Source organism: Pelodiscus sinensis, chromosome 8 (assembly GCF_049634645.1).
Source record: "Pelodiscus sinensis isolate JC-2024 chromosome 8, ASM4963464v1, whole genome shotgun sequence".
NCBI classification, from domain to species: domain Eukaryota; kingdom Metazoa; phylum Chordata; order Testudines; family Trionychidae; genus Pelodiscus; species Pelodiscus sinensis.
In genome coordinates this window covers 33,415,736-33,441,497 of record NC_134718.1, presented here as the reverse complement: position 1 = coordinate 33,441,497, position 25,762 = coordinate 33,415,736, and the positions used below count along the sequence as shown (strand labels likewise).

General features: G+C 41.2%; 1 protein-coding gene across 5 annotated transcripts in view; it reads left to right on the top strand.

Moving 5' to 3' along the window:
• P4HA1 (prolyl 4-hydroxylase subunit alpha 1) overlaps positions 1-25,762 on the top strand; it is a 52,456-nt gene that overhangs the window by 4,795 nt on the left and 21,899 nt on the right. For 2 of the 5 annotated variants that reach the window (XM_075935014.1, XM_075935011.1), the window contains exons 2-9: positions 2,233-2,351; positions 3,302-3,398; positions 7,543-7,694; positions 10,061-10,198; positions 14,104-14,343; positions 16,348-16,550; positions 18,624-18,800; positions 23,044-23,114. In XM_075935014.1, coding sequence (XP_075791129.1) covers positions 2,264-2,351; positions 3,302-3,398; positions 7,543-7,694; positions 10,061-10,198; positions 14,104-14,343; positions 16,348-16,550; positions 18,624-18,800; positions 23,044-23,114 — 1,166 coding nt within the window. In that variant the 5' untranslated portion in view covers positions 2,233-2,263. Of the gene's footprint in view, positions 1-772; positions 860-2,232; positions 2,352-3,301; positions 3,399-7,542; positions 7,695-10,060; positions 10,199-14,103; positions 14,344-16,347; positions 16,551-18,623; positions 18,801-21,976; positions 22,048-23,043; positions 23,115-25,762 lie in introns of all 5 variants that reach the window. The other 3 variants (XM_075935013.1, XM_075935010.1, XM_075935012.1) reach the window with 2 other exon arrangements.

Genomic DNA, 25,762 nt, shown 5'->3' with positions numbered 1-25,762 from the left:
GTAACATAGTTGTTGCTGCACAGACAGTGACTTGAACTAGTTGCCCATTTCTAAGCCGGACTGAGTTTGGGTATGTGCCTAAACCAGCAACTTCTATATTGCTATTTTTAGTGAACTAGCTCAGGGCTGGCATGAATTTGTCTACCTGACTGCAAAGCATGCTTCTGGCTCAGAGGTGTAGCGAGGCTGTTATGCGCACTGGGCAAAGGCAAATTTGTGCCCCACCACGCCGCCACTGTGCGGCAAGGCCCCGAATCTGGTGCCTGGCTGAGCCTGACCCCTGGGAGGAGGTAGAGGAGTTTGTACTGCATCTTACTCAACCCCCTCCAGTTTGGGGCTGAGCCCCACATGCACTAACACTCTGGCAGAGGGTCTTTTTCATGTCTTTTACATAAGTCGAATTCTTATAATGTGTAAGTTTTATAAAACACAAGAGAAATAAATGTTATACAACCTAAATATGAATTTCATCACTATATTTCAGTCAAGCATTTAAAACCACTGTTACAGCAAATGAGGAACGCGTTGCTTTAATGAATAAACAGTAAAAAAAGATTTTGAGCATATCAAATTTATTGTAAGCAATCTATAATGCTTCCTAACTGCCCAGTTACTTACCTAGTTAACCTAATTGTTTTTCATACTGTCGCACACCGATTAAACTACATGAGTTATGAATGTAAAAGATAAATTAATCTGTTAAAGTAATACTCAGTTTTATTTAAAAGTTTGTCTAATATACAACATGAGAATCACCTTCTCTTTCTTGAAGGCTACTTATTGCTTCAAGTGCCTAAGGCTGAGGATACACTGCAAGCATGGCTTTGTCTGCCATGAGGACTTTTTCCTTCAGGCTGTGGTGAGATAAAGTAAAGATTTATCTTCAGGCTGTGGTGAGATTAAGTAAAAAGGAGAGGTCTCTCTGAGCTGCTTTTCCAAATTTCACACGTCATTCAAATGAAGCCATAGATATCAAAATTCAAGGCCAACTTTGTCTTGAGCAGATTGCCTCGCCAGGTGTTCACAATCACAACATCAGAACATGTATAAGACTTTTAGTTGAGAGCTATATTAATCCCATGTCTCTGCTATGACTTAGAGATGTGGGTGACCTATAGAAAACATCCGCATTTTCTTAGGAAAATCTGCAACAAAATGTGGGGTGATCTATCACTTCAGTAATGCCAACTTCTTTAGAATTGAGGCTCTGATAATCCAGCACCAGTTGAGGTTGAGAACCAGCTGTGTGCACGTATCTGATATATTTTTACCAAAACTCCTGCATGCCCAACTCACCAAAGGAGAAAGGAAACAAGGAGGCCAAGAAGAATGGTATAGTATAGAGCAGTGTTTCTCAACCTTTTTTAATAAGCTTCAGAGGGGTAGCCGAGCTAGTCTGTAACAGGAAAAACTTAAACAACAAATAGTCTAGTGGCACTTTAAAGACTAACAAGACACCTAGATGGTGGTGGTATGAGCTTTTGTGGGTGGAAGTGGGTTTTGCCCGCGAAAGCTCATGATACCATCTACGTGTTTTGTTTGGTCTAGTAGCACTTTAAAGACTTTCAGTTTTTTCCTTTTGTTATAAAGTACCTTTTTAAAAAAAAAAAAAAGTACCCCAATGTACCTGCGCCCCCCCCTCCCCCCCCCCCCCGGCTCAGCTCCTGGCTCGCTACTCTGTGTCAGGGGGTCTGTGTGGTGTGTGCCCCACTCCCACCCCAGCACGCGCCCCCCCCCCCGCCCCTGCCCCTCCCACGCTACACATCTGTTCTCGTTACAATATAAATGTACCCTAACAGTATAGGCACTCTGTTTCTCATTTGAAGACTTTCTTTTGGCACCTTAACGGCACAAAATATGTGGATACAGCTTCCTTTGAATAAAGAAGAGCGGAACTGGGTCGTTTGGGGAGCAAACTCCATTGGCTTCCGTGGGATTACACCAGAGAGAATTTTGCCCTGGTGATAAATTTAGATCAGGTGCAAGCATGGAAGTCCCCAGGCTCTGTTCTCTGGCTCTCCTCCTACATTATGTGCTTGCTGCAGGTTGGTTAGAGAACAAGTGTTTGGTTATGATAACTTATTCTTGTTAGCAGAGCCAGCTGGTGTTGGGTAAATAATATCAGTTGAAATAGTGTGAATAAAAAAGCAGCTTTATCCTAATTGTGAGTAAAATCTGGCTAAGTGCTATCATGCATAAAAAAATCTGCTAATGACTATATTTCTCTTGTAGGGGTGTGTGCTGAAGCAACAGCTGTTGAACTATGGCATGCATAAAGGTTTGGTGTTCTTTAGTCCTGAGCTTTTTGCTGCCTCATTCTTATGCCCATATGGACTTCTTCACTTCAATTGGTAAGATTTGCTTCTGTATGTACAGTGAACTGCAGAGTTCTGTCTGCCAACTTTCATAACTGACTCTGGTTATGTAATTAAAGATGAAGTTGTGTGCTTTAAATTATCAGAGCTCTAAATGCACTAGTAGTTCTTAGTGCCCTCACTTTTTTTTTTCTTTTTTGAGAGAGAATTTTCCCTCAATCACTTCAGTTCTTAAAATGACAAGAGGTATTGGATTCAAACCCATAGTTTGGATAGAGGACTACTTCTTGTGTATTGAGTAAATGAAATAATTCTTGATTCGGCTGTACAATGTTGTCTCCTTTCCCTGAAATATTTTAATAATATATGAAATGTTTCTTAAACTGGTGTTTACTTTAGGATTATATGGTTCGTCTGCCTTTTTGCTGTATTTCTTGCAGGATTTACTGCTTTATGAATCTGTAGCTGAGAACCAATCTGTCAGTGCAAGCAAAGCAAGTTAAACACATACTGCTTTGTGTACCTCCATCATTCTTGCCATGGGTCAGTTATGTTTGAATAACAGCTTACTCCCTCATTGTGTCTATTCTGTACTAATTGAGTCCTGAATTAGTCATAATGCTAAATTTGTGACACTGCATTTGTTTCCAAGGCAACAGGTTATCACAGGATTGTGTGTCTCTAAGTTCCATCAATGGGAGAGTAATCCTATTTGAACGCTTCATTATGGATAATAACAAGAATGACTAGCCAAGTAAACACCTTCTTGAATGTTTTGCATCCAAGTTTGTTGCAATGGGAAATCTTTCTAAAACAGTGTTTCTCAGCCTTTTTGATACCAGGGACCAGCTCGCTCCCTTACTAAACTGTCAGGGAGATCTCCGGGACTAGAGAATGTTCATGGACTGGGGTTTGAGAGAGAGTGATCTAAATGATGAGGAGCAAGGAGATCTGATAATCAGTTGAAATCATTGCTTCCTCTCTAGGTCACATGACAGACTTAATTAACACAGAAAAAGATCTAGTGACATCACTGAAAGATTATATCAAGGCAGAGGAGACCAAGCTGGAACAGATCAAACAGTAAGTGTCTGGTTTCGTAACACGAATATTTAATTGTGACTCCACCTTCATGTCCATGAAAGTTCTCGAAAGTTTAACAGATCTCTTGACAGATCTGAGCAATAAATTACTCGGGGATAAAAATTTGTAATTTTTGCAAGATTTTGTTTCCTAACTAATTTTTTTTGAGGCATTCTTTTAATTAATTGGTTTTAGGACAGTCCTGCTTTCTGTATTGAGAAATTCTGATGCCTTTTGGCAGGATTCCCAGGGGAGTGAAGTTCTTACAAAAAAGTGTCTTGCTGATGATGGGAAAAGAACAAACCAAAAGTGTGTGTTAGAGAGAACACGATGTGCTGTAGCTTAACCAAGTTTGATCAGATGTTGCGGTGTGGATGAGCTGTAACTAGTCCAACAGCCCTCCCAGATGAATTCTAGTAGATCATTACAAAAACACCTGATGCCATAATCTCTTCTACATGTCATACTTTTTTCATAAAAGCCGAGTTGGTTTAAATTAGGGCTGTTGATTAATTGCCATTAACTCACAATCACGATTAAAAAAAATTGATCGCTGTTTTAATCATGCTGTTAATACCAGTTGAAATGAATTAAATATTTTGGATATCTTTCTGTTTTCAAATATCTTATTTCAGTTACAACACCAAATACAAAGTGTACTGTGCTCACGTTATTGCTTATGATTATAAATATTTGCACTGTAAAAATGACAGTTGTTCAGTTCACTTTATTCAATTACGACAGTGATTGTGCTACAGTACAAGTACAGCTTACTTTTGGGGCAGAAGTTGAGGGGAAGAGGGTGTCAGGAGCTGCACTTGCAGAAGGCTGGCTTAAAAGCTGGCTCCCTGCCAGCATTGGCTCCGCCTGCCTCCTCTATATGTAAACATGTAATTGCTGAATAATTCAGCAGTTACACATTTACAAAAATAAATGTTTGCTAACATCCCTAACACATACTTATGAGGTAGAAACTACACAACTGCAACGCCTAAAAAAGAAACTATTTTCTACTGATGGTATGTGACTCTGATGATGAAAAGGAACATGTCACTCCATGCTTCTTTGGGTTGTTACCAAGCAGTGCTTCCAAGCCAATGAGGAGTTCTTTCTCTGGAATGGGGTGAAAGCATGAAGGGACATATATGTATATCAACAGGTTTAAAAACCAAAGACTTCAAATTTAAACAAAACACCTTGTTTTTAAAACTTACTGTACACAATTTTACAGCTGCAGAGTATGAGTACATTCCACTGGCTACTGAAGTTGGAGAAAAGAGGGGTCATCAATTTGTGTATGGATTATGGTCCAGTTTATTTAGTATAGAAGCTTATTAGGAACAAAGTCTTGGCTTCAGCCTCCTTTATAGCTGTAAAGATGGCTTGCAGGCTCTTTAAAACTCTCATAGAATAGTGAAAATTCAGTGCTGTCAATTCAATGAAATCCTGTTATCAGGCCTTTTGTATATTACAGTGTTTATAAAAGCTAGAAGCATTTCACAGAGCAGGCTCAACCCCTGGCCATGGAAGAAAAGCGCACAGCTTGTTAGTAAGCCTGTATTTAGCTGACAGATAGCACTAGCACTTCCACTAGGGAGACATGTTCAGTTGAAGGGCTGGTTTATACAGGGCACTTTTTTATTATTGGGTCTCTGAGATGTAGCAAGTCCACACCATTGAGACCTAGCTCCTCTCCCCTCCCACCGGCGTAGACAGTGTTAGGTTTACAGAAAAAGTCTGTCAACATAGCTTCTCCTCCTTGGGGAGGTGGATTACTTGTGCCAATGGGGGACTCCATCCATTCCCCCCCCCCCCATCACATTGGGTAGCTTCTACACTGTAGTTGAGCAGTTGTGCTGCTATAAAGGATTATGTGCAGACATACCAATGTTCTGCTGTGGAGGAGGGTAACCACAACATGGGGCTTCTGTGGGCAGGAAAGGGCTTCAGGTGGGGTTGGGAGGATCCATGGGAGGAGTAAATATAAGGGTGTAAAAATGAGTTTAAACATGTAACCATATAACTGCTAAAATTGTAAGAATTACAAGTGCATCAGGCTCTCCAGTATAAAGCTTAAATAAGCCAGGTTAGATAAGGAGCTGTTCCAGCCTCTACTGGTTAACTAGAATTGGGACTTACTGGTTAACCTTTTGCATCCCTAGTGAATAGTGTAAAAAAAAAATTGTATCCAACGCCCCAAAAGGAGCAGTCAGTCAACTAGGTAAACTTACTTTCTGTGTGTCTAAATATAAATTCTATTTACTGTGAAGTGAGCTTGTGCTAAGTTTATGCAAGGTTCCCTACTTTCTGCTATGGTAAACTAAAGTTCATTAGCAGGTTTGTGTGTATATTAAAATAACTTTCAGTTTTCAGTAAGCTACTAGCTTTTATTTTGCATTGCCCTGTACAAATTGTTGAAAGAGAGTTTAGAGGTTTGTTTTTTGCAACCTGATATAGGACAGCTTCTCATAAATACATATATTAAGTTGCCTGAAAATAGAGGAATACAGTGCTGCATCAGGTTACAATCTGTTCTTGTCCAGATATTTTAATTGGAACTATGAGAGCCAGGTTTGGCTTTTTTTTGTATGTGTGTGTATATATATATTATTTAAATAAAAGCTTAGATTCCAGAGTAGAGTTTTCTGGAAAGGACCAGACTATATGGCTCAGGGCTGAGCATGCTCAGTGACTAACTTTTTTTTTTTTTTTTTTTTTTTTCCCTCCAGTTAGTGAGTAGAACTTATTTTCAACTGTGGTTTTTTTCTTTTTCCAAGTACAAAATTATATCTAAACATACCATATTAAGACTTTGAATTGCATTACAGGCAGTCCCCGGGTTACGTACAAGATAGGAACTGTAGGTTTGTTCTTAAGTTGAATCTGTATGTAAGTCGGAACTGGCGTCCAGATTCAGCTGCTGCTGAAACTGACCGCCAGTTCTGACTTACATACAGAATCAACTTAAGAACCCCAGGCGTCCCCAAGTCAGCTGCTGCTGAAACTGATCAGCAGCTGATTCCAGGAAGCCCGGGGCAGAGCAACTCTGCCTCGGGCTTCCTGTAGTCAGCGCTGGTCAGTTTCAGCAGCGGCTGAAATAGGACGCCTGGGGCAGAGCAGCTGGGGTGCTGCTGGGTTGCTCCAGTAGCGCCGCTCCTCGGGTGCTGGGGTGCTGCTGGGTTGCTCCAGCAGCAGCTGAATCAGGACGCCTGGGACAGAGCAGCTGGGGTGCTGCCGGGTTGGTCCAGTAGCACCCAGAGCGGCGCTGCGGGACCAACCGGCAGCGCCCCAGCTGCTCTGCCACAGGTGTCTGGAGAAAAGCCTAGTCTGCTGGGGAGGGGCGGGGGGGTGCGTACTAGCTGCACCCCCCCCCCCCCCAGCAGACCAGGAGGACGCGGGCGGTGGACCGAGACGCACCGCGGTCCCGCCGCCTGGGTCCTCCGCGGCTTTGCTCCCCGTCTCCCTGGTCTGCCAGGGAGACGGGGAGCAAAGCTTCTGAGGATGCCAGCAGCGGGACAGCCGCGGGGCGTCTGGGCTGTCCCGCTGCTACCTTCCCCGCGGCTTTGCGAAGCCTTGGGGAAGCCGGCAGCGGAGCAGCCCAGGCGCGCCTGGGCTGCCTCGCTGCGTGGGCCCCCCCCTCGGCTTTGCTCTGCGTCTTCCTGGTCTGCAGACCAGGGAGACGCGGAGAAAGCCCCGGAGTACACGGGTGGCAGGACCGCGAGGTCCCACAGTCCGTGTCCTCCGGGGGAGCCCCATTCGTAACTGCGGATCCGATGTAAGTTGGATCCGCGTAAGTCGGGGACTGCCTGTATTTATTTCTGAGTGAAATCTTACAAAGCAATTGCTGGGACACCACATATGGCAGTATTTATTTAGCTTTCTTCCTGCATTTTGTAAAGGAGTCCTGTATTGGCACACTGTGCTTTATTGCTGAAAGATCATGAGTGACACTACTTCAAGGTTTATACGTCTGAGAACATTTTTTTATTCTTGCAGACACTCTACCTATAGATAAAATAAAAACAAACTGCTTGTATTGGAAGCTTTCAGTCAAGAGACTTATGTAGCTCTACATTAGTTTTACAATACATAGGAAATTATTTAAATGAGATTATATTAAGCTTGTTCCTAATATGTTTCATAGATGGGCAGAGAAGTTGGATCAGCTGACGGACACTGCTACAAAAGACCCAGAAGGATTCTTGGGGCACCCTGTAAATGCATTCAAGTTAATGAAACGACTTAACACTGAGTGGGGTGAGCTGGAGAATCTGGTCCTGAAGGATATGTCTGATGGTAAGTCTGAGGAACATGTATTTGTACTGCCTCTGCAGTACAAAAATCAATGATCAAACACTTTGTCCGGAAAAATTATTTGACTTGTATCTTGCATGCATCATTGAAGAAACCCAATTTTCAACAATGTGAGTCTCTCTTGTAGAACCCTTTTTCCCCTGTATGTAGGTACATGTAATGCACTTATCACCTTATCACATTGCTGATGATGCTGGTAAAAAGTTTGACCAGCTTGGAGCTATACAGAAATAAATCAGAATCTCAAAGAAAACTTCAGTGGCAGAAGGACTAAATCAGTAAATTCAGAGCTCTGTTTCCTCAGAGGGGACTTTTTGATGGTTCTTGGTGTTCAGGTTTGTCACTTGGTTATCCCCTGCCTCCAGCAAGATAGAAACTTGCTAGAGTTTAACTAGGTATCCGCTCCCTGAAACAGTCTATTCGCCAGCCAGTCGTCTTTGGGCTGTGCCTTAGTTTATCTTGCACGTTAATATATATCCCAGTCCCCAAGACGTTTTGAAGCATTCTGTTGTAGTATTTGGCACCTTATCTGTTGAGCACTCTCAGCAATACCATGCATGCTGTCCCCAAGGAAGCAGTATATGTACCTGTTTACTCAAAGACTTTAGGGCTAGAAGAGACAGTCATGATTATCTAATCTGTCTTCTGAACCAGGTCCATAATCCATAACCTCTGGCTGAATTTACTGATTTTTCTGAAGTCCTCAAATATTGATTTTTAAAGACTTTAAAGTCTTGTTTCCCTGTTGACTTCCTGTTGCCTTAGTATGTGAATGGGGCCTTCATTTTGTGGGCTTATAAAAATTAATTTACATTAATTTATACTCTTTTTTTTTTTTTTTTTCCACTACCCCAAAAATATTTTCTCTCCCTCCTATCCCAAAAACTGCATGGAAGTTTAAAAAAAAAATTTGAAGGACTGATATTCAGAAATATACTCTGAATCAAGATTTTCAATCATGGTGAAGTGTTGTGAAAATTAAACTACACACTTAATGCTGAGAAACTACCCCATATAAGCTTCTACTTAAAATAAGGTGTCTTTCAACATCCTTTGGTGTCAAATCAGTGGTGATGTTTATTCCTAATACACTTGCTGGAATAATATCACAGATGCTTCCTCAAGGTTGGTACTGCATGGGTAGGAACAATGATACATTTTGCACTTCTAAAATCTGGCACTTTCTGGTCCGGCAACACCCATGGTCCAGCAGGACCACGGGTTGCTCCTGGACCAGAGAGCCCAGGAGCCTAATAGCAGGAGATCCGGGAGCCTAACAGCAGGAGATTCAGGAGCCCAGCCAGAGCTGGGGGCGGCAGGGCTAGAGGAGCCCCACAGGAGTGCTGGGCCTGGCACCGGAGCCGTAGAACCCTGGCAGCGCAGGGCTGGGGAACCTTGGTCACTAGCAGCAGCAGCAGCAAGGAGAAGAACCCCATCCACCTACGGCAGTATGGGGCTGGGTGCCAGAGAAGCCCAGCAACATGTGGCAGCACAGAGCTGGGGAAACCTGGTTACCTGCAGCAGGGCAGGGCTGGGAGCCTGGAAAAGCCTGGCAGTGCAGAACTGGAGAACTGTAGCCACCGGTGCAGTGGGGGGCTGGGGGTGAAGAAGCCCGGCTCCGCAGCTGTGCAGAGCCAGGGAAACTTGGCAGTGCAAGGCCAGTACCAGAGCTGGAGAATGCCGGCTACTCACGTCAGCCTGGAGCAAAAAGGGGGGCAGCAGCATCATAATGGACTGCCCTACTGGGGAGGGAGTAGAGGGGTTCAGAGGCAGAAGGGGCAAGTGGAAAGGACACCTCCCTGATGTGGCAAGTTCTCTTGTTCAGGACTGGTCAGGTCCCAATGGTGCTGGATCAGGGAGGTCCAACCTGTACTATTTTTCTTTTCCTATGCCGTGTTATCTCAGACAATTGCCATATTTCATAGGGGTTCTTTTGGAAGACGAGACTGAAGACGACAAAGAAACTGTTCAATTTAATTATAATTATCTCTGGATTTGCTGTGTTGATTTATAAATGGTCTTGTGTGTGACTTATTCATTGGCTTGTTTGGACACTCGTGAAATGACTTACTGAAAAAATCCAGAGAGGTGCACTGTTAGCACACTTGCTCCATGCAAACAGGCTTATGCTTGCTGTTGATCTAGTGTCCCATCCAAAGATGGTAACTTTTGTAAGAACATTTAACTCTGATGTAGTAATAGCCAGCAGTGAGATGCTTGCTTTCATCCTACAACTTGTGTAACAATATTTAATTGTAACTTAAATGTTTGTAATATTAACTCCAGAACAAGCAAATCCCAGTCCTTTTCTTGGTTGTCTTAACCTTTTTCTTTTCCCCCTCCCCAAGGCTTTATCTCTAACATGACTATCCAACGCCAGTATTTTCCTAATGATGAAGATCAGGCTGGTGCAGCCAAAGCTCTCCTACGGCTCCAGGATACCTACAATTTGGATACAGACACCCTCTCAAAGGGGAATCTTCCTGGTAAGAAACACCTGTATTAGTTTGGAAAGATTACTATGAAATTATAGAACACCTAGATTATAAACCTTTTTGCAGAGTCTTTTCTTCATGCCTGTCTGTAGAGGACTTAACATGTTGTTGTTAATGTGAAAGAATGCAGAGTTTGCTAATCTTCAGCCAGTCTGTGTTTACATAACCTGGACCAAATCACACAAGTTTAATTCAATGACTTCAGGAAGTTGTAAGTAACATCTCCCTGAAGTGCCAGGTTGTACCCTGGTTTACTCTGGCAAAACAAGCACTGGTACTATAACACTTCCTTGGGATTGTCTGATGGGGAGGGATATAACAAATGCTGAAATACTATGCCACACCCAAGCCTCCTCCCAGGTTCATTTTTGGATGTGTTGGACTTTCCCTCCGTTCTTTGGCAATGTGAATGTTGCAACTGTTTTCTTCATCACTATCTTGCCTTCTGATGGGTTTGCTGCTGCCAGGACACTGTGCTTGGGTTTAGAATGGCAAATACTGGTACAGCCAGTCCCCGAGTTGCGAACAGTTGACTTACAACCATTTGCATTTACGACCGAAGCTGTCGTAAATGGTGGACCCTGAGTTACGAATGCGATCCGCACTTACGAACAGTGCGGTTGCATGTAACTCTATGGGGTCCAACTTATGAACAAACTGAGTTATGAACCAATTGCTTGGTCCGTAACCGGTTCATAAGTCGGGGAGAGGCTGTATTAAATTCTGACTTGCACAGAGCTAGATTCAGTGGATGTTTGTATGTAGGAAGAAGTAAAAATCAGTTTTATATTTGGCTGCTTATGGAGCTACTGCCTGTGATCAAGCAAAATTCTTTCCTAGAGCAAGGTTAATTGCTCAATATTTCAAGTTGCAAGTGAGTTTCTGTTTATAAGCTCACTTCGTAGCTCCTCTCTAAAATACCGTAGAATTCGCACACATGGCCGAATGAAAATAAGATTGTCTATAAAAATGCTACATAGTAAAAGACAGAACGTGTGGAAAACAGACATAATCACTTGCACTTATACAAAGCTAGCTAAAATAATATTCACAGTTGTGTCTGGGGAAGAAAAGTATAAAAGTTCCTAAATGTCTGTACTGGTTTCTCTCTCCCTCTGTTCTCTTCAAAAACAGTGCTTTCGCAACTGAGAGAGAAATGAGCACGTCATGATCCATGTTCTGTTTTCATAAGCTGTCATGTTTAGATATAGAACCAATCACTCCCAGTTTTATTAAGTATGTTGCAAAGCATCTTTCCTGGTTTTGTTAATCTTTACTATTTCAAGGTTATGACAACTTAAAAAAAAAACCAAAAAAAACCCCGATCTTCATCTGTTGATATTGTCTCTAAGAACTTAAGTGAATTTATGGATCATATTCTATTGTCTTTCTTACAAGCCAAACTGTGTGCTGCCTAGTAGTATAATTCTGTTTTTAATAGTATTGTGATAAAATTACATCATCGAACCCATCATAATGCTGATCATTTTCATCCTAGAACAGGGGTCTCAAGCTCCCAGCCCAAGAGCTATCACCAGCCAGATGAATTGTGGAATCTGGCCTGGAATGCTTGAGGCAAGGGCATACTGTCCGTTACTACCCCACCCCTTCCCGCCATCACAGTTTCTCTTCTTCCCCTCTGCCCTGCACCCTGTCCCTAAGGGTGTAGCTCTGGGGATCACTGGGGGGAGGGGGGGGTGAGGGGGGGGGTGTTCCTGGTGCTGCAGGTGCAGCTGCAGCAGCAGCTGTAGCAGCCATCTTTTCCTTTCCTCTGCACTTCCCCTTGCTGCAGGAGCCACAGGGGAAGTAGAGTGCCTTGGGCAAGTGCAGCCCCAGCCCACCAGGAGTCCTGGGCTGTATTGTGCAATCTCTCTAGCTTTGGATAGCCTTCTGGCTGGGAGTTTGAGACTCCTGTTTCAGAAGTAAAGTTATGTGGTTTTCCTAGCCTCTAGGGTTAATTGAATTCTAAATCTAGTATTTTACTTATTTGTCTTCTGTAGACTTTTCAGTCATTAATGTATCCAGTTTTACCTCCATAGTCTTTGTTTTGTCCGGTTCATTTGAGCATTGCTACCTCTTTGCCCAATTGCTCTGAATTTCAGGCCTTCCTGTTTTTTAAACTGAGATTGTATTGAGCAGTTGCCCTGGCTATTACTATAGAAAAATGCACAATTACTATATAATTTTCTTGTCACACAAGTAAGTGTTAGTTATTAGTGCTGTTTGTGTGGTGAGCGTAAATCCTTTAAACTTGATTCTCATCTGTGGATGTTATGTTTTCTAAGCATCCATATTACACCTGCAAGCAATAAATATTATGGGAGAGGAGGCTTGAGGCTGTGCCCTTTTGACACAATCCAAAGTGGGGTAGGTTCTCAACAATATTCCTTTGCTACCTCGTTTTTTGGGGGGCGGGAGAAAGGGGTGTGGTGGGGAGTATGTCTATAGTGTAGAAAACATTTTGTGGCTGGCTCAGGTCAGCTGACTCAAGCTTGCAGGGGTATAAAATTGCAGAATAGATGTCTGGTCTCAGGCTGGAGCCCAGGCTGAGACCCTAGAGGAGATGAGAGGCAGGCTCCAACCTAAGACTGAACTGCTGTGTTCAAGTCCTGTGAGCCTGAGCCCCATGAGTCAGCTGACCTGAGCCAGCCACAGGTGTCTTTATTGCAGTGTAGACCTACTCTACACTACACCCTCTTTCTCCCCTCCCCCACCTCCAATCTAACCTGTGCAACTTAGCTGAAGTGGACATACTTGCTGCAGTGTATTCCATGTGGTAAGGTTGGTGGGGGCTGCTCTCTAATCAACTCCGTAGCTTTGGCTACTCCTCTTGTCCTGATGGAGAGCACTCAGAGGTTAATTTTATTACATCTAAGCAGATGTGATAAATTGACCACCAGTGAATCTATCGCTGCAGCGTGGATACAGCATGTAGTGAAGACAAACCCAAAGAAGTTGATGGTGGTGGAACCCCTTTGAGACAATCTGCATGAAATTAAGAGTCTAAAAATCAAGAGTTTAATTAAAACAAAGTAAAAGATGATTTGATTACAATGAAATAAATTGAACACACAGCATATTTAGTCTTAAACCCTGTAACTAAACCCTAGATGAGCTTTTTTTTTCAGTGAATAGAAAAATACTTATCTTGAGAAATTGGAGGGCAGAGAGCAGATGCTACAGACCAAAAAACTAGGAAATCCAGTTTACATTCATGATTATATTAACTCCAGGTGTAAAAGTAAAGCAATTGAGCTGATTCAATGAAGGACACTGCTTTTCCTCTAGTGTTTCTTTTACACCATCCTGTACTTTCAATATATTTGCCATTTCCCTTATATGAGACAGGGTTTTATTCTTCAGTGGGCCCTGAATTATAGAGGTAAAAATAGGAACCTGTAATTTACTTACGAAGACTTCAAATTAAACTGTGAAATAGAGGCCATTTTAGACCCTGCTTCTAAAAATGAGTTGCTTCAAAACCTTTACCAGCTGTGCAATTACTAATTATCATAGTTGATTCTTCTCTCCCTTCCTCACTCTCATCAGCTTGTCAGTTGCTAATGAGATGTATGACAAATTTTGAAAGACATAAAATGTATCTAGAAATGCCTAACTCAGGCTGTAGAACTGGTGCTTGAACAATTTGAAATTGATTTTTGGGTCAAATCACTTCTGCATAATGTGCTTTTCAGTCACAATTCTTAGTGACTAGTCCACTAAAAACTTTATATAGCTCAGTGCTTATGCTTTGTGTGTGGACTTGGATGCCAGCACTAAACAGAATAGAACTTGTTCCATTGTCATACATTTTCTTACTCCCCATTGACCTCAGGTGTGCTGTTCAAAATATGATTGCAAATTCTACATACGTTATCTGTTCTTGCTTTCTTTAGGTGTAAAGCACAAGTCGGTCTTAACAGCTGAAGATTGCTTTGAATTGGGCAAGATTGCATATACTGAAGCAGACTACTACCATACTGAGCTGTGGATGGAGCAAGCTCTGAAACAGCTTGATGATGGAGAGGTGTCGACTGTTGACAAAGTCTCCATTCTAGATTATTTGAGTTATGCTGTGTATCAGCAGGGGGACCTGAACAAAGCAATGACGCTTACCAAGCGACTTCTTGAATTGGGTATGTTGAGACTAGACCCACCATTGTAAAACTGGTATGGCAACTGTGATACAGCAGACTTTTTTTTATTATTGTCTGTAGATTACTTCTACTTTGCAGAGAAATTGTGGGTGGCTGCTTTTGTCTTACAAGTTATGGGTGAGGAAGGTATCCAATCAAGCAGTTACACTTATTGTATTAAAAGATGATGAAAATAATCTTTTCTAGTATTACTCTTTAATATAATAGTAGATGCAAGGATAGTATGGATCAGGATGGGGAGTTTGGCAAGGGAGGAGTGTTGCAAAATGATGCCTGTATTAAGAAATGATCTGCAACATGAAATCGACTCTTGTGGTACATCTGAATTCATTTTTGGATGGGAATTTGCACTTAAGGGCATGATAGTTTCTATTTTAGGCTAAATTTTACTCTTTGCATACATTTGCTTTCAAGAAGGATAAATGGGAAATTAATAACTGCATTCTTTAAAGAAGAGACAGATATTTCTAGTAGAATTTAACAGCTCTTTTTAGGTTGTAAATTCTTTTCGAATAGAATCCCTTCCTGTGTAAGTTGTACAATGTCTTGTGCAGTGGGGCCCTGATTGTCATTGAAGCATTAGGGATTCCTTTAATACCAATGACTAGGGGGCTGTACCCCCTGTTTGCTATGTTCACCAACCCCCCTTTCATCTCCCCAGAGCACTAGGGAGCTTGAGAGGCCACATGGCTCCCGCCTCCTCCCCCCTCAACTCCTGAGTACTGGGGAGGAGGGAGGCTGTGCAGCTCACCCCTCCTGCCCAAAGTACCAGGGAAGGCTGCATGGAGGGGAGAGGAGAGTGGCTGCATGGCTCCTGCATTGCATTGGTGTCATGATAATGTGAGGCAATCACTGTGTTTCATTGGAAGCTAAATATAATTAAAATTGTCAGTGACTGCATGCATAAGTATTTAGAAGCTCAGTTCTCTTCTAATGTACTGTTTAAAAATAGCAACTTGTTCAACACTTTTTTTTATATATCTCTTCTGTTTAGATTCTTACACCACTCTCATCACCATAATATCTGGATACCATGTTGCTTAATCTTTTATTTTCTAAACTGTCCAAAATTAGTGTTTTCTTATTCTTCAATATAGTTCAGTCTCCCGCAGATGAATTATATTCTTACGTGTCCGTAAACAGCATTGTTTAAACTGAGCTCCTACTGCAGGATCTCTCTTGTTAATGATGTATGAGGCTGAAAAAACTCGTATGGAGTCTGTAGACCTGACCCATGAAAACTCTATCTTTCAATTTGCAAACTGAGCAAACTTGATTTGAAATCATTGAAAGATAAATATAGCATCCAGTGATGCTAGTGATATTTAGGCACCCTTTCATAGTATACCTAGGCAATTTTATCATTGCGGTACCTGAGTGCCTAAAGGAAGACGTTCTAATCTTAATTCCGAATTAATCTTTTTGCAGTGGTAAAAAACGTTCTATAAATGGAGCACTGAGCTTGCATAATTTGCTAAAATAGCAGCTTTAGGTGATGCAGTTTGTCAGACAAAACTGCTACTTTAACAAACTATCAGTCTTTCTGTCCCAGCTCTCTCCTTAGGCTTTCCTGGTGGGAACAATGCAGCCTATTTCATACATTCTCTTCTTCTTCATCTACCTCTCTATTCTTGCAGACTCTCTCCCCAGTGATATAGTTGTATCTTACAACAGTGTCTGGATAGTCCATTTCTTGGATTTTGTTGGATAAACTAAGCTTTCCCGTGTTCATTCTTTGCTTCCTTGTACAATGAGCAAGGAGAACACAGAAATGTTACCTTAACTTGTCCTCTATTTAGTGGGTCAGGCTTTTAGCTATATTTTTCTGATTTTTTTTAAACTATGTGAGCATGTCTGCTCATTAAGCATTAGTTTTTGGCAACTTCTGTCTAAGAACTAATAGTTGTTTCTTTTCAAGGAGCTATTTTCATGTGCTCTTTCAGGTTGATTCCTACATACTTACTTGTGGTGTCTCTCCATTAGATCCTGAGCATCAGAGAGCAAATGGTAATTTAAAATACTTTGAATATATCATGTCTAAAGAAAAAGAAGCAAATAAGACTGCTACCAAAACAGATAGCCAGATTGACAAGGAAACCAAGGCTAAAAAAAAGGAGCCAAACAAAGATTACCTGCCAGAGAGACAGAAGTATGAAATGCTGTGCCGTGGAGAGGGACTTAAAATGGTAAAGTGGACTAGCTTTTTTTTTTTTAAGCTTTTGTTTAATCTACAAAACCAGTCATGCAGTACTCATTTAGAGGTGTCAGAAAGTTCAGTCGTTAAAGAGGAGTCAAGTTTCAGGGATGAGCAAATGCACCTATTAGAATGTTGTTTTCCATGTTACTCCTATCCAAGAGTGGCCTATATTCAAAGCATTTTTGTTGAATATTTGCAAGAAGTTTGTATGCAGCTTGAATATAAAGAACTTGTTGTAGCAATAGGATGGATGAGTATAGGTATATAGTGGAGGAAATGAAGGGAGACAGTGGAACATCTATGAATAAAGAAACTGCAACCCATATGTGAGGGTTAGTGAGCAGCATCCTATTACAAATGTATTTTAATACCAGTGCACCGAGAAAATAAATTAACGGTATTGGATTACAACAAAGATCCATTACTACACACAGTACTGAACCTAAAAAAGACTATAAAGTCAATATTTGCTATAAAATGTCTCTAATATTAAACTAGTTGAAAGAATGACTTCTCAGACAGATCAAGTAGAAATTTTGAGGATACTCCAGCCTCCTCAATTGGTTAAGTACAATTGCTAAGTACAAGTAGGTACAGGAAAACCTAATTACTGTTTTTTGTCCTTAGGCTGTATTTCTTCATTCTATCACACCAGTGAATGACTAGCCTTCTTTAAGTGCTCTTAGATGAATTAATTCATAGGTACTTCACAAAGTTTTCTAAAAAATGGTGAACTCCTTTGAAATCTGGTTTAAGAGCAAGAGGGTTGATCTCTTCTTTCTTAATTTTTGTTGCAATCATATGCAAAACTTACAATTTAACCAATTTGTAAATAACCCATAGTTTAATTTTTGCTAAATTTTAATTTGCTTGATCACACCTCCCCCCTTTATGAATAGTCTACACTGTATAGTCTGCCCCTGGATCTTTCACAGATTTTAGCCTTAATCTCCCATGGACTTAAGTCTCATGCACAGGGGCTATGGCTACATTACGGGGGTTTTCCAGGATACCAGAGGTGTCCTGGGAAAAATCCTTCATGTCTAGGGAATGCATCTGCTCTTCTGCTTGTTTTTGCGGAAGAGCAGACACACTCTTTTGGAAGCCCCGTCTTCCTCCTCCACGAGGAAGAAGGGCTCTTCCGAAAGCAGAGGTTTTTCCAAAATTTGGCCCAATGTAGACAGGCTAAATTTTGGAAAAGCTTCTTTGAAAGAAGCTATCGGAAAAAGGTACATAAATTGCAGAGCGCAATTTGCATACCTTTTTCCAAAAGATCGCTGTAGTGGTAGACATAACCTGGGTTTGTATGTGTGTGAAGCCCAGGCTAGCTTAAGGACATGGGTTAGAACCTAGGCTCCACTTTAAGAGTTGGGCAGGAGCCCGCCCAATTTGCTGTAAGGATGCAGGCCAAACCATTCAAGTTCTTATGCTCCTCTAATGCCCTTCCCATAATTCCCTCAACTGTTCTTGCAAGTGACAGGAAAAGAATCTTAGATTATCTCAGCATAAAGAACGAGAGATTCTCCTAGACACCTGGGTGAATGGAGTAACAGTCACAACACTGTGAGGGGTTGGGCTTTGTAGTGAGGACATTGAAACCTGGGTATGATATAGCCTTAGTGTTTTATGCCACCTAAATACAGGTACGAACACCAACAGAGAAAGTGGGCAGATGGAATATGACAGGTCAACAAGTGTGAATATATACTCAGGCTAGTTGGGTAATATTAGGTATGTTTGTCATAGTGTGTAATTGCTTTTATTTAGCATGAATAAGTACTAATGATTATTTGAGACTTGAAGTCAAGTAATTACAAAGTTGAATGGTCACGTGCCTTCAACCAACCAAAATGTGATGCTATCTCCCTTTTCTTAAAAATAAATACGAATGACAGGCTTTTTAAGGAAAGGGGGATAGTGTTGCATTTGGATTGGTTGAAGGCATCTGACTATAAACTTCATAATTGAGACTTTAGATGTCAAGCAATCATTAGAGCTTGCTCACATAAATAGCATTACAAGACACTTGTTTTATTCTTTTTTTGTTCTACCTTGCTTTTAGACACCTCGGAGAGAGAAGAAACTCTTCTGCCGCTATTATGATGGAAACCAAAATCCCAGATACATTCTGGGCCCTGTCAAACAGGAGGATGAATGGGACAAACCTCGGATTGTTCGCTTCATTGAAATTATTTCTGATGAAGAAATAGAAACTGTGAAAGAACTAGCAAAGCCAAGGGTAAAGAGCTTCACTTGTCTCTAGTTTTGGATACTTCAATGCCATCTATAATGTACTATGAGTATCGGCTCAATTCACTTCATGATTGAGTTTGTAAAGTTAGCTTGGGCAAATGCTGTTGCACACAGCAGTTTTTTCCTCTTGATGGCTTACATTTCCAACTGTCCTGTAACTATTAGAATCTCTTCCTGGTGATGGCAGTGCAGATTTCTGTTGTATATGATTTTTGTGGGTGCCGTCCTGGAGGACAAGAAACTCCTTCAATTTGACAATAGTCACAGCATTCCCCCTACTGCAACTTGCCTTGCTCAATATGCTGCTCCCATTACCACATTCCTAATTTACATGAAATACTTGTCACAGGTCACTGTAGTGTATAAATGACAATGATTGATATGGAGATGCCATTTAGAAGCCACCATACCTGTGGTCATGGACACCAAATAATTATTTACCATCTGGACATCTATAGAATAGTAGTACTCCTCTTTAGTCCTCTGAAACTGACTCAGGGCCATGTGGTGCTCTGGGGCAGTTACATATGTCCTTTTCAGCAGCTTTCACCCTAGTTACATTTAGCTTCAAGCTGAAGGAGGTATAAGAGGTTGGAGATAACATAGCCTTATTTTTCCATTTCATCACCTCAATTCTCCAGTCCCATTTGAGGAACCAGATTTCAGAGTGCCAGTCTCTGAATCTGAAGTAACATAAGACAGCCTTACTGTTAAGGAGTCATGAGTGCTCAGGTCAAACAAAAGATCAGCTATCCTGCTGAAAGTCACCCAGCACAATAGAATTGGCAACTGCAATGCCAGAACTGATGAGCATCAAGTGAGGCTCGCTGTCTTGTGACCATCTGTTCTTGAGGTAATACTTCAGACTAACTCAATGGATCTGTTTTCAAATGCTGTTCCCCTTATCTACACGTATGCCTATGCTTCCCATGTTGAATACATCAGGAATTGGAGCTCAGTTTGTGTAAATGATGATTGGGTTGCATTGTTGCTGTAGGAAGCACACTCCAAGAAGGTAGCCCAGTAACAAACCAATTCCTTATGGAGTTGAAAGAACCTTTCTGTTATAAGGATCACTAAAATTCTTAAAACAATGCACAGATGTTAGTGGATTTAAACTAAACTTCCTGAGACCATAGCTTTCTAGTCAGATAATGTCCTGTCGGTTATAAAATTGTGCCAGTCTCAGATTCTAATCTCCTATATTGGAAAAACGTGGAACATTCAAACGAAGTGTAGACCCTGCAGGGTTTGGTGGTTGATGCTGAATTAGCCTGTTTTTCAGGACTGTAAGTTCACTTCTTGTATTCTAGGCATTGAGTGTCATAGAAGTCTTAGCCTAGACATGAAAGGGTGTGTAATTACCACCCAGTGTTCTGCTCTCTTGTCATCAGCTGGCATGAGTAAAGTTTCATTCTGTCTTTGGAGATAGCTTTTATGTAGTGGGCTGTGTGCAATGGTAAATAATGACTGGACTCTTGAGGGAAAAATGGGATGAGAACCGTGCACGTTTAAGGGCTTCTCTGACTGTTTGAATCAGTTACTGCTGAAATGAATTGAGCCTTTTTTGGAAAATAAAAGTTGATGGTAAAACACTTGCCCAAATTGACACACGTTGGTCAAACCCTCATTGGCCTGTAGTCTAGAGATGTCGGTGTGTAGATGACTACATGATTAACTGATAAGCTTAGGTTTATAGGTTAATCCTATCAACTACATGCATTTTCCCCCTTCCTTGCTGCCTCTATCAGAAGCAGCAAGGGCAAGAGAGGTGGGAGCTGGTGCCCTCTCCCCCCTCCCCATTCCCATGCTGCTTCCTCTAATAAAAAGGCAGCAGAGTGGAGGGTGAGGGGGCCAGGCAGAGCCAATACATGCAAGGAGCCAGCTTTTAAACTGGCTCTCCGCATGTGCTGGATCCGTGGACCCAATGACCCCTTTCTTGCTGCCTCCTACAGAAGCTGCAGTGGGTGGGGACAGGCAGGAGCTGCCTCCCCACCCGTACAGCCTGTATCTGTGAGCCGGGCTCGCCGTGGACAAAGGCTGCTCAGTGCAGAAATAGCTTCTGTCTCCTGGGAGCTTGGACCTCCTCGCAGGCAGGAGGCAGTCTGTGCGTGGAGCTGGTTTTTAAGCCGGCTCTCCTTGCGGACCAGCTCCTGCCTGCCATCCTGCATTGCTGCCTCTGATGGCTAAAATTTCGTGTGGTTACATGACTATTCAATTATATGTTGTCTAAGTGCAGCCCATACCAGTGCCCTTCTAGTGTTTCCTGATGCTAGGCCATGCATCCACTACTCCAGTTATGGCTTGCTGTGTAATAGCTGCCGTTGTAGCAGTAGCAACAGCAACAAACGGTCTCCTTGTGGTGTTGCCATGCCATCATGTGGCAGAAACCGATCTTGTGGAAATGGAGCAGAAAGCTTACTAAAATGGGATGGAAGCAAATAACTACAGTGGACCGTTGTCAAGTGTTAGTTGGAGGGGAAATATCCTAGAACAGTCTTGGCCAAAGGCCAATTTTTGGATCTCCCAAAAATGTGGGAAGCATTTCACATGATTTGTGATCATGGTGTGGCTGAGGGCATCTGCATTCTATAACAGAGTGCAAAACAGATATGTTATTCAATCAGTGTAGAAAGTTTTGCTAATGCAGCTAAGTTAGATAGAATCTGAAAAATAAGGTAAGCTATTCTTGTTTTCCCCTTCCTTCCACAGTTAACTTTTATTCCAACTGTTCCTTAATGATGCTTTAACATTGTATAGTTAACAAAGTAGAGTTGTGCGTCTTTGACGTACATGCTGTACAACTTCCATCACTTGCCATTTGAACTATGAAGGAATTGAAAGATGTTACCGAAAATAGCTTTTATTTATTGAACCAGCTGTTCTTGTTGCTCCCCAGAAACAAGGAAAACATGTACCACTCACTCACTCCCTCTTTAAGAAGGGCACTGAAGGTGAAACACCTTTTTATTGGTGTTAGAGGTTTCCATGCCTCTGTCACAAAAATACTCTTTGCTGTAAAACACCTCAGTGGAAACTGATTAGATGAAATGCATGGATCCTATGGAAACCTTTTTCCCTCTGTAGGTTTCTGAATGGTCGGATAAATGTGATGCAATATTTTCTTTGTAATGCAACTATTCTGATTGGTTCGCTTCACAGCTGAGGCGAGCCACCATTTCAAACCCCATAACGGGAGTCTTGGAGACGGCACATTACAGAATTAGCAAAAGGTAAGAGACTTCATACACCAAACATTCTGGGCCTGTAATGAGTGCTTGTTCTCTGCTCATTCAGGGAAAAGAGGTGGTCTAAAAAGATATTTGACTTTCTAAATCATCTCTTTAATATGTACAGCTATTGTAACAGGACGTTACTGCTGAGTTTCTCAGTCTTTTCCTCTAACTAGAAGTTCTGTTTTTGCCATTTGTAGCTAATATTCTTTCCTTCAAATAGTATTTGCACAGGTGCAAAAACTCAATGGTGGTCGTCTTACGCTCACTTTACACAACCACATATGGTATCAACACATTGTCATTGTTCTCATTGCTAAATATGGAAGACTTTGAGAATCCCTTGCATTCAGAAGTGGATTCACCTTATTTTGCATAACAGTTGCATTGGCATGCAGTAACACTTGTTCACTAATCATAAAATGTAATTGTCCAAGATCATCTGTCTTCCTCCTCTCAAACTTTGAAGAAAGCAGTATTTTCTTCTTTACAGGCATCCCATTTCCCTCTACTTTGCTAAAAAGCACTGCAGATTTGTGAATGTCTTCATTTTTTTGAAACTTCAAAAAATGATCTTTTAACACTTAAAAATGTATAATTAGGACCTGCCTACTGAGGTCCAGTCCTCTGTAAGCTATTTTGTTTTCCTCACAGAAATTTTGTTCTTCAGCCTTTAACAAAACTAAGAAAAGAACATTAAACTTCCAGATACAGAGGAATTTTCTTTGAAACTCAGCACTATAAACTATTTGCAGAAAGTCTCTAGGTTTAAAAAAAAAAAAAAAAAGTGAAAGGACATTCTCACCAAATTTGTTCATCTAATTCTTTTTGATTTGGAAATGGCAGCTATAGCTACTGTCTCCCTTCTAAATATTGCTGCTGATCTGAAAGCATTGCATACCATCCAGACCAATCGGAAACCCTTCCAATCACTTGTAGCTTGGCAAAAAATAAGCCTACTACTAGAGTAAGCCCTTGTCCTTTCTCTTTTTGTAGTTGAGCCGGGCTACTGTACATGACCCTCAGACTGGGAAACTGACCACAGCACATTACAGAGTCTCTAAGAGGTAAGGGGAATGTGTTCCAAAAGCATATGTAACAACTAGGAAATCTGTGGATAACCTGTTAAATCTTCAAGTTGCAAAGCTGAGAGAGGGAAAGATGATACATACATTTTCTTGTGCTCATTCCTATTTAGGAGAGATGAGAGCTTAAAAATTTGCAGCAATATGTGCCAGCTAATGGGCTGATTAAACAGTATGTTTAAAGCATTACTTTTAGTTCAAAGGAAAGCTGCTGCTGCTTTTGACTGCATGATCTTGAATAACACAACTAGCTAAAAAACTGTTAAAATAATGAGAGTTCCCACATAAACTAAAATTTAGAAAGGACTGCACTTGCTTTCTGCCATTATACCCATGTATATTACAGATTGAACCTCAGTAGTTTGGCACCTTTGGGAGATGACTGGTGCCAAGCCACAGGCAGGAGGTCAATATCATCTAGCAGTATTATCAACACTTCCACTGATTACTGGGCTCTTAGAAGACATTTAGGGGTAAATTGGAGCTGAATAATAGCACAGAATACTGAGACAATACTTGGTGGTTATAAACAAATGTTATGGGACCACGGGAAACTTGGCTGTATCCATGATAAGTGGTCTGCTAATTAAAAGCATGCTAGACCATAGATGTTGCCAGATCAGAGACTGCTGGACTGGAGAGGCTCACTCTGTAATACACTTGAAGGTTGCTATAATTAATAGCAACAACAGCATGAGTTAAACTTGGATTTTTTTTAACTGAATCTTTTGTTTGTTGGTTAACATGACATTAAATGATTATGCTTTTACTTTTGTAGTTGACTTTAATATAAAATCTATAATTCATTAGAAAATATTAGAATCCCTCCCTACTCAGTCATTAATTTTTAGAGCATTATGCCAGCGATGAACAGAACCCTTTAGAAAGTATGCATTCTTAAATAGCAGATTGCTGGAAATTCTGTTCCAAAAGGGTTGGTGGTAGACTTGTTGAGGAAATCTCCTTCTCTTAGGGCTTCCTCAGTTGATGTGGAATCAAGATAAATCCTTGCTACTGAAAACCAGAATGTGCATTATTTACGTAATAGATGGCTGCTTCCCCGCTTCAGACATTGCAAGAATTCTTTCCTAGTCGTTACACTGCTAAATTAGAGTATTCCTCTGAGGAGACTACTGTTCACTCAGCAGTACGTGGCAGACTGCATAAATGGAGGCATTGCCAAGCCTTGCTGTATGCAGTTAAAGAAGATATTCAGCCATTCTGGCACAGCTTTCAAGGAGGCTACTGGTTTGAGGCAGCCAGTTACAAATCATAGCATATGAAAGTAGTGTTTCCTCTTCAGGAATATCAGCCTCTGCTTTTCTTACTCACTGTTTCTTTAAAGGAAGAATATTTAGACCATCTTTAGTATGTAAAAATGTTAGTAACGTGATATTGGTTTTGTCATGAGATATATAAAATGACTAGGTTATAATCAGACTTTTAAGAAGTTACTAGAGATTTTAGAAAGGGGAGTAAATGTAATTGCCATTATCTTTTCATTTATTTTATAATAGCCAAACATCCATTTCTAATTTTTTAAGTTTTCCAATTAAGAAAGTGTTAAACATGCACAAGGATTTTATACACTTCATAAAATACTTTATGAACAATACAGTGTACATATTTCTAATTCAGGTGTATGGATCATGCTCTGTTAATGGATTTCCAGGAAGAGCTTCTGAAGGAAAGAGGCTGAATGCTATATGCTGATAATGACAGTAATGATAGAGATGTCTAGTTATCCTTCAGGGAATCACCAGGAACTTTCATTCTTTGAAGTGGTACAAATAAAACTTCAAGTCCTATATTATTAGTTCCCTGTGATTACCTCTTGAAAAATGCTTGCAGCTTTGCCAGTAAAAGGAATTTCAAAAGAGAACTATTTTCTGCCAGGGAGAAAAGCACCTCTGAATATGGATGAACAAGTTTTTTCAGATGTAAAGTTACCTGTCTGTAACATTCACTTGAAGCATGTTACTTCAAATGAGTTATTTTTTCCTTCAAGTTCTACTGACCAAAACAAATTTCACTCAAGGGCAGAGCCTTGCATGTATTTCACGTGAACTGAGCTGATTCTTAAACTCCACACTTTAATAGTTCATCTAGTTGAGCACAATTCTTTCACTGTTAACTGATCCTGTCATACAGATCATATCCCTGAAGGGCAGATTGACAAATCCTGCTGTTAGAGGAAATTCTTCGCATGCATGATAAAAGCTCAGGGAGCTTGTGAAGGCCGTGGTTCTCAAACTGTGGGTTGGAACTCCAAGGTATGTCATGACCCCCATTTTAATGGGGCCAGCATAGACGTGCTGGGAGCTGAGGCTAAAGCCCAAGCTCTACTCTACTCCACCCCCTTGGTCTTGGAGTAAATTTGTTAATCAGAAGGTCATGGTCAGTAGACTGCTGTACTTGAGGCTTAGGCTATGTCTACACTGTGCTGGTTTTGTGCAAGAAATATGCAAATGAGGCTGTGGAATATTGCTGAGCCTCATTTGCATAATTAATGAGCGGCCGCTTTTTGCGCAAGAGCTGTTCTTCCATATTTTTTTTCAGAAAGAACAGCTCTTACGCAAGAGGTGGTTTTTGCGCAAGAAGGAACCATGTAGATGGCTCCTTTTTGGGCA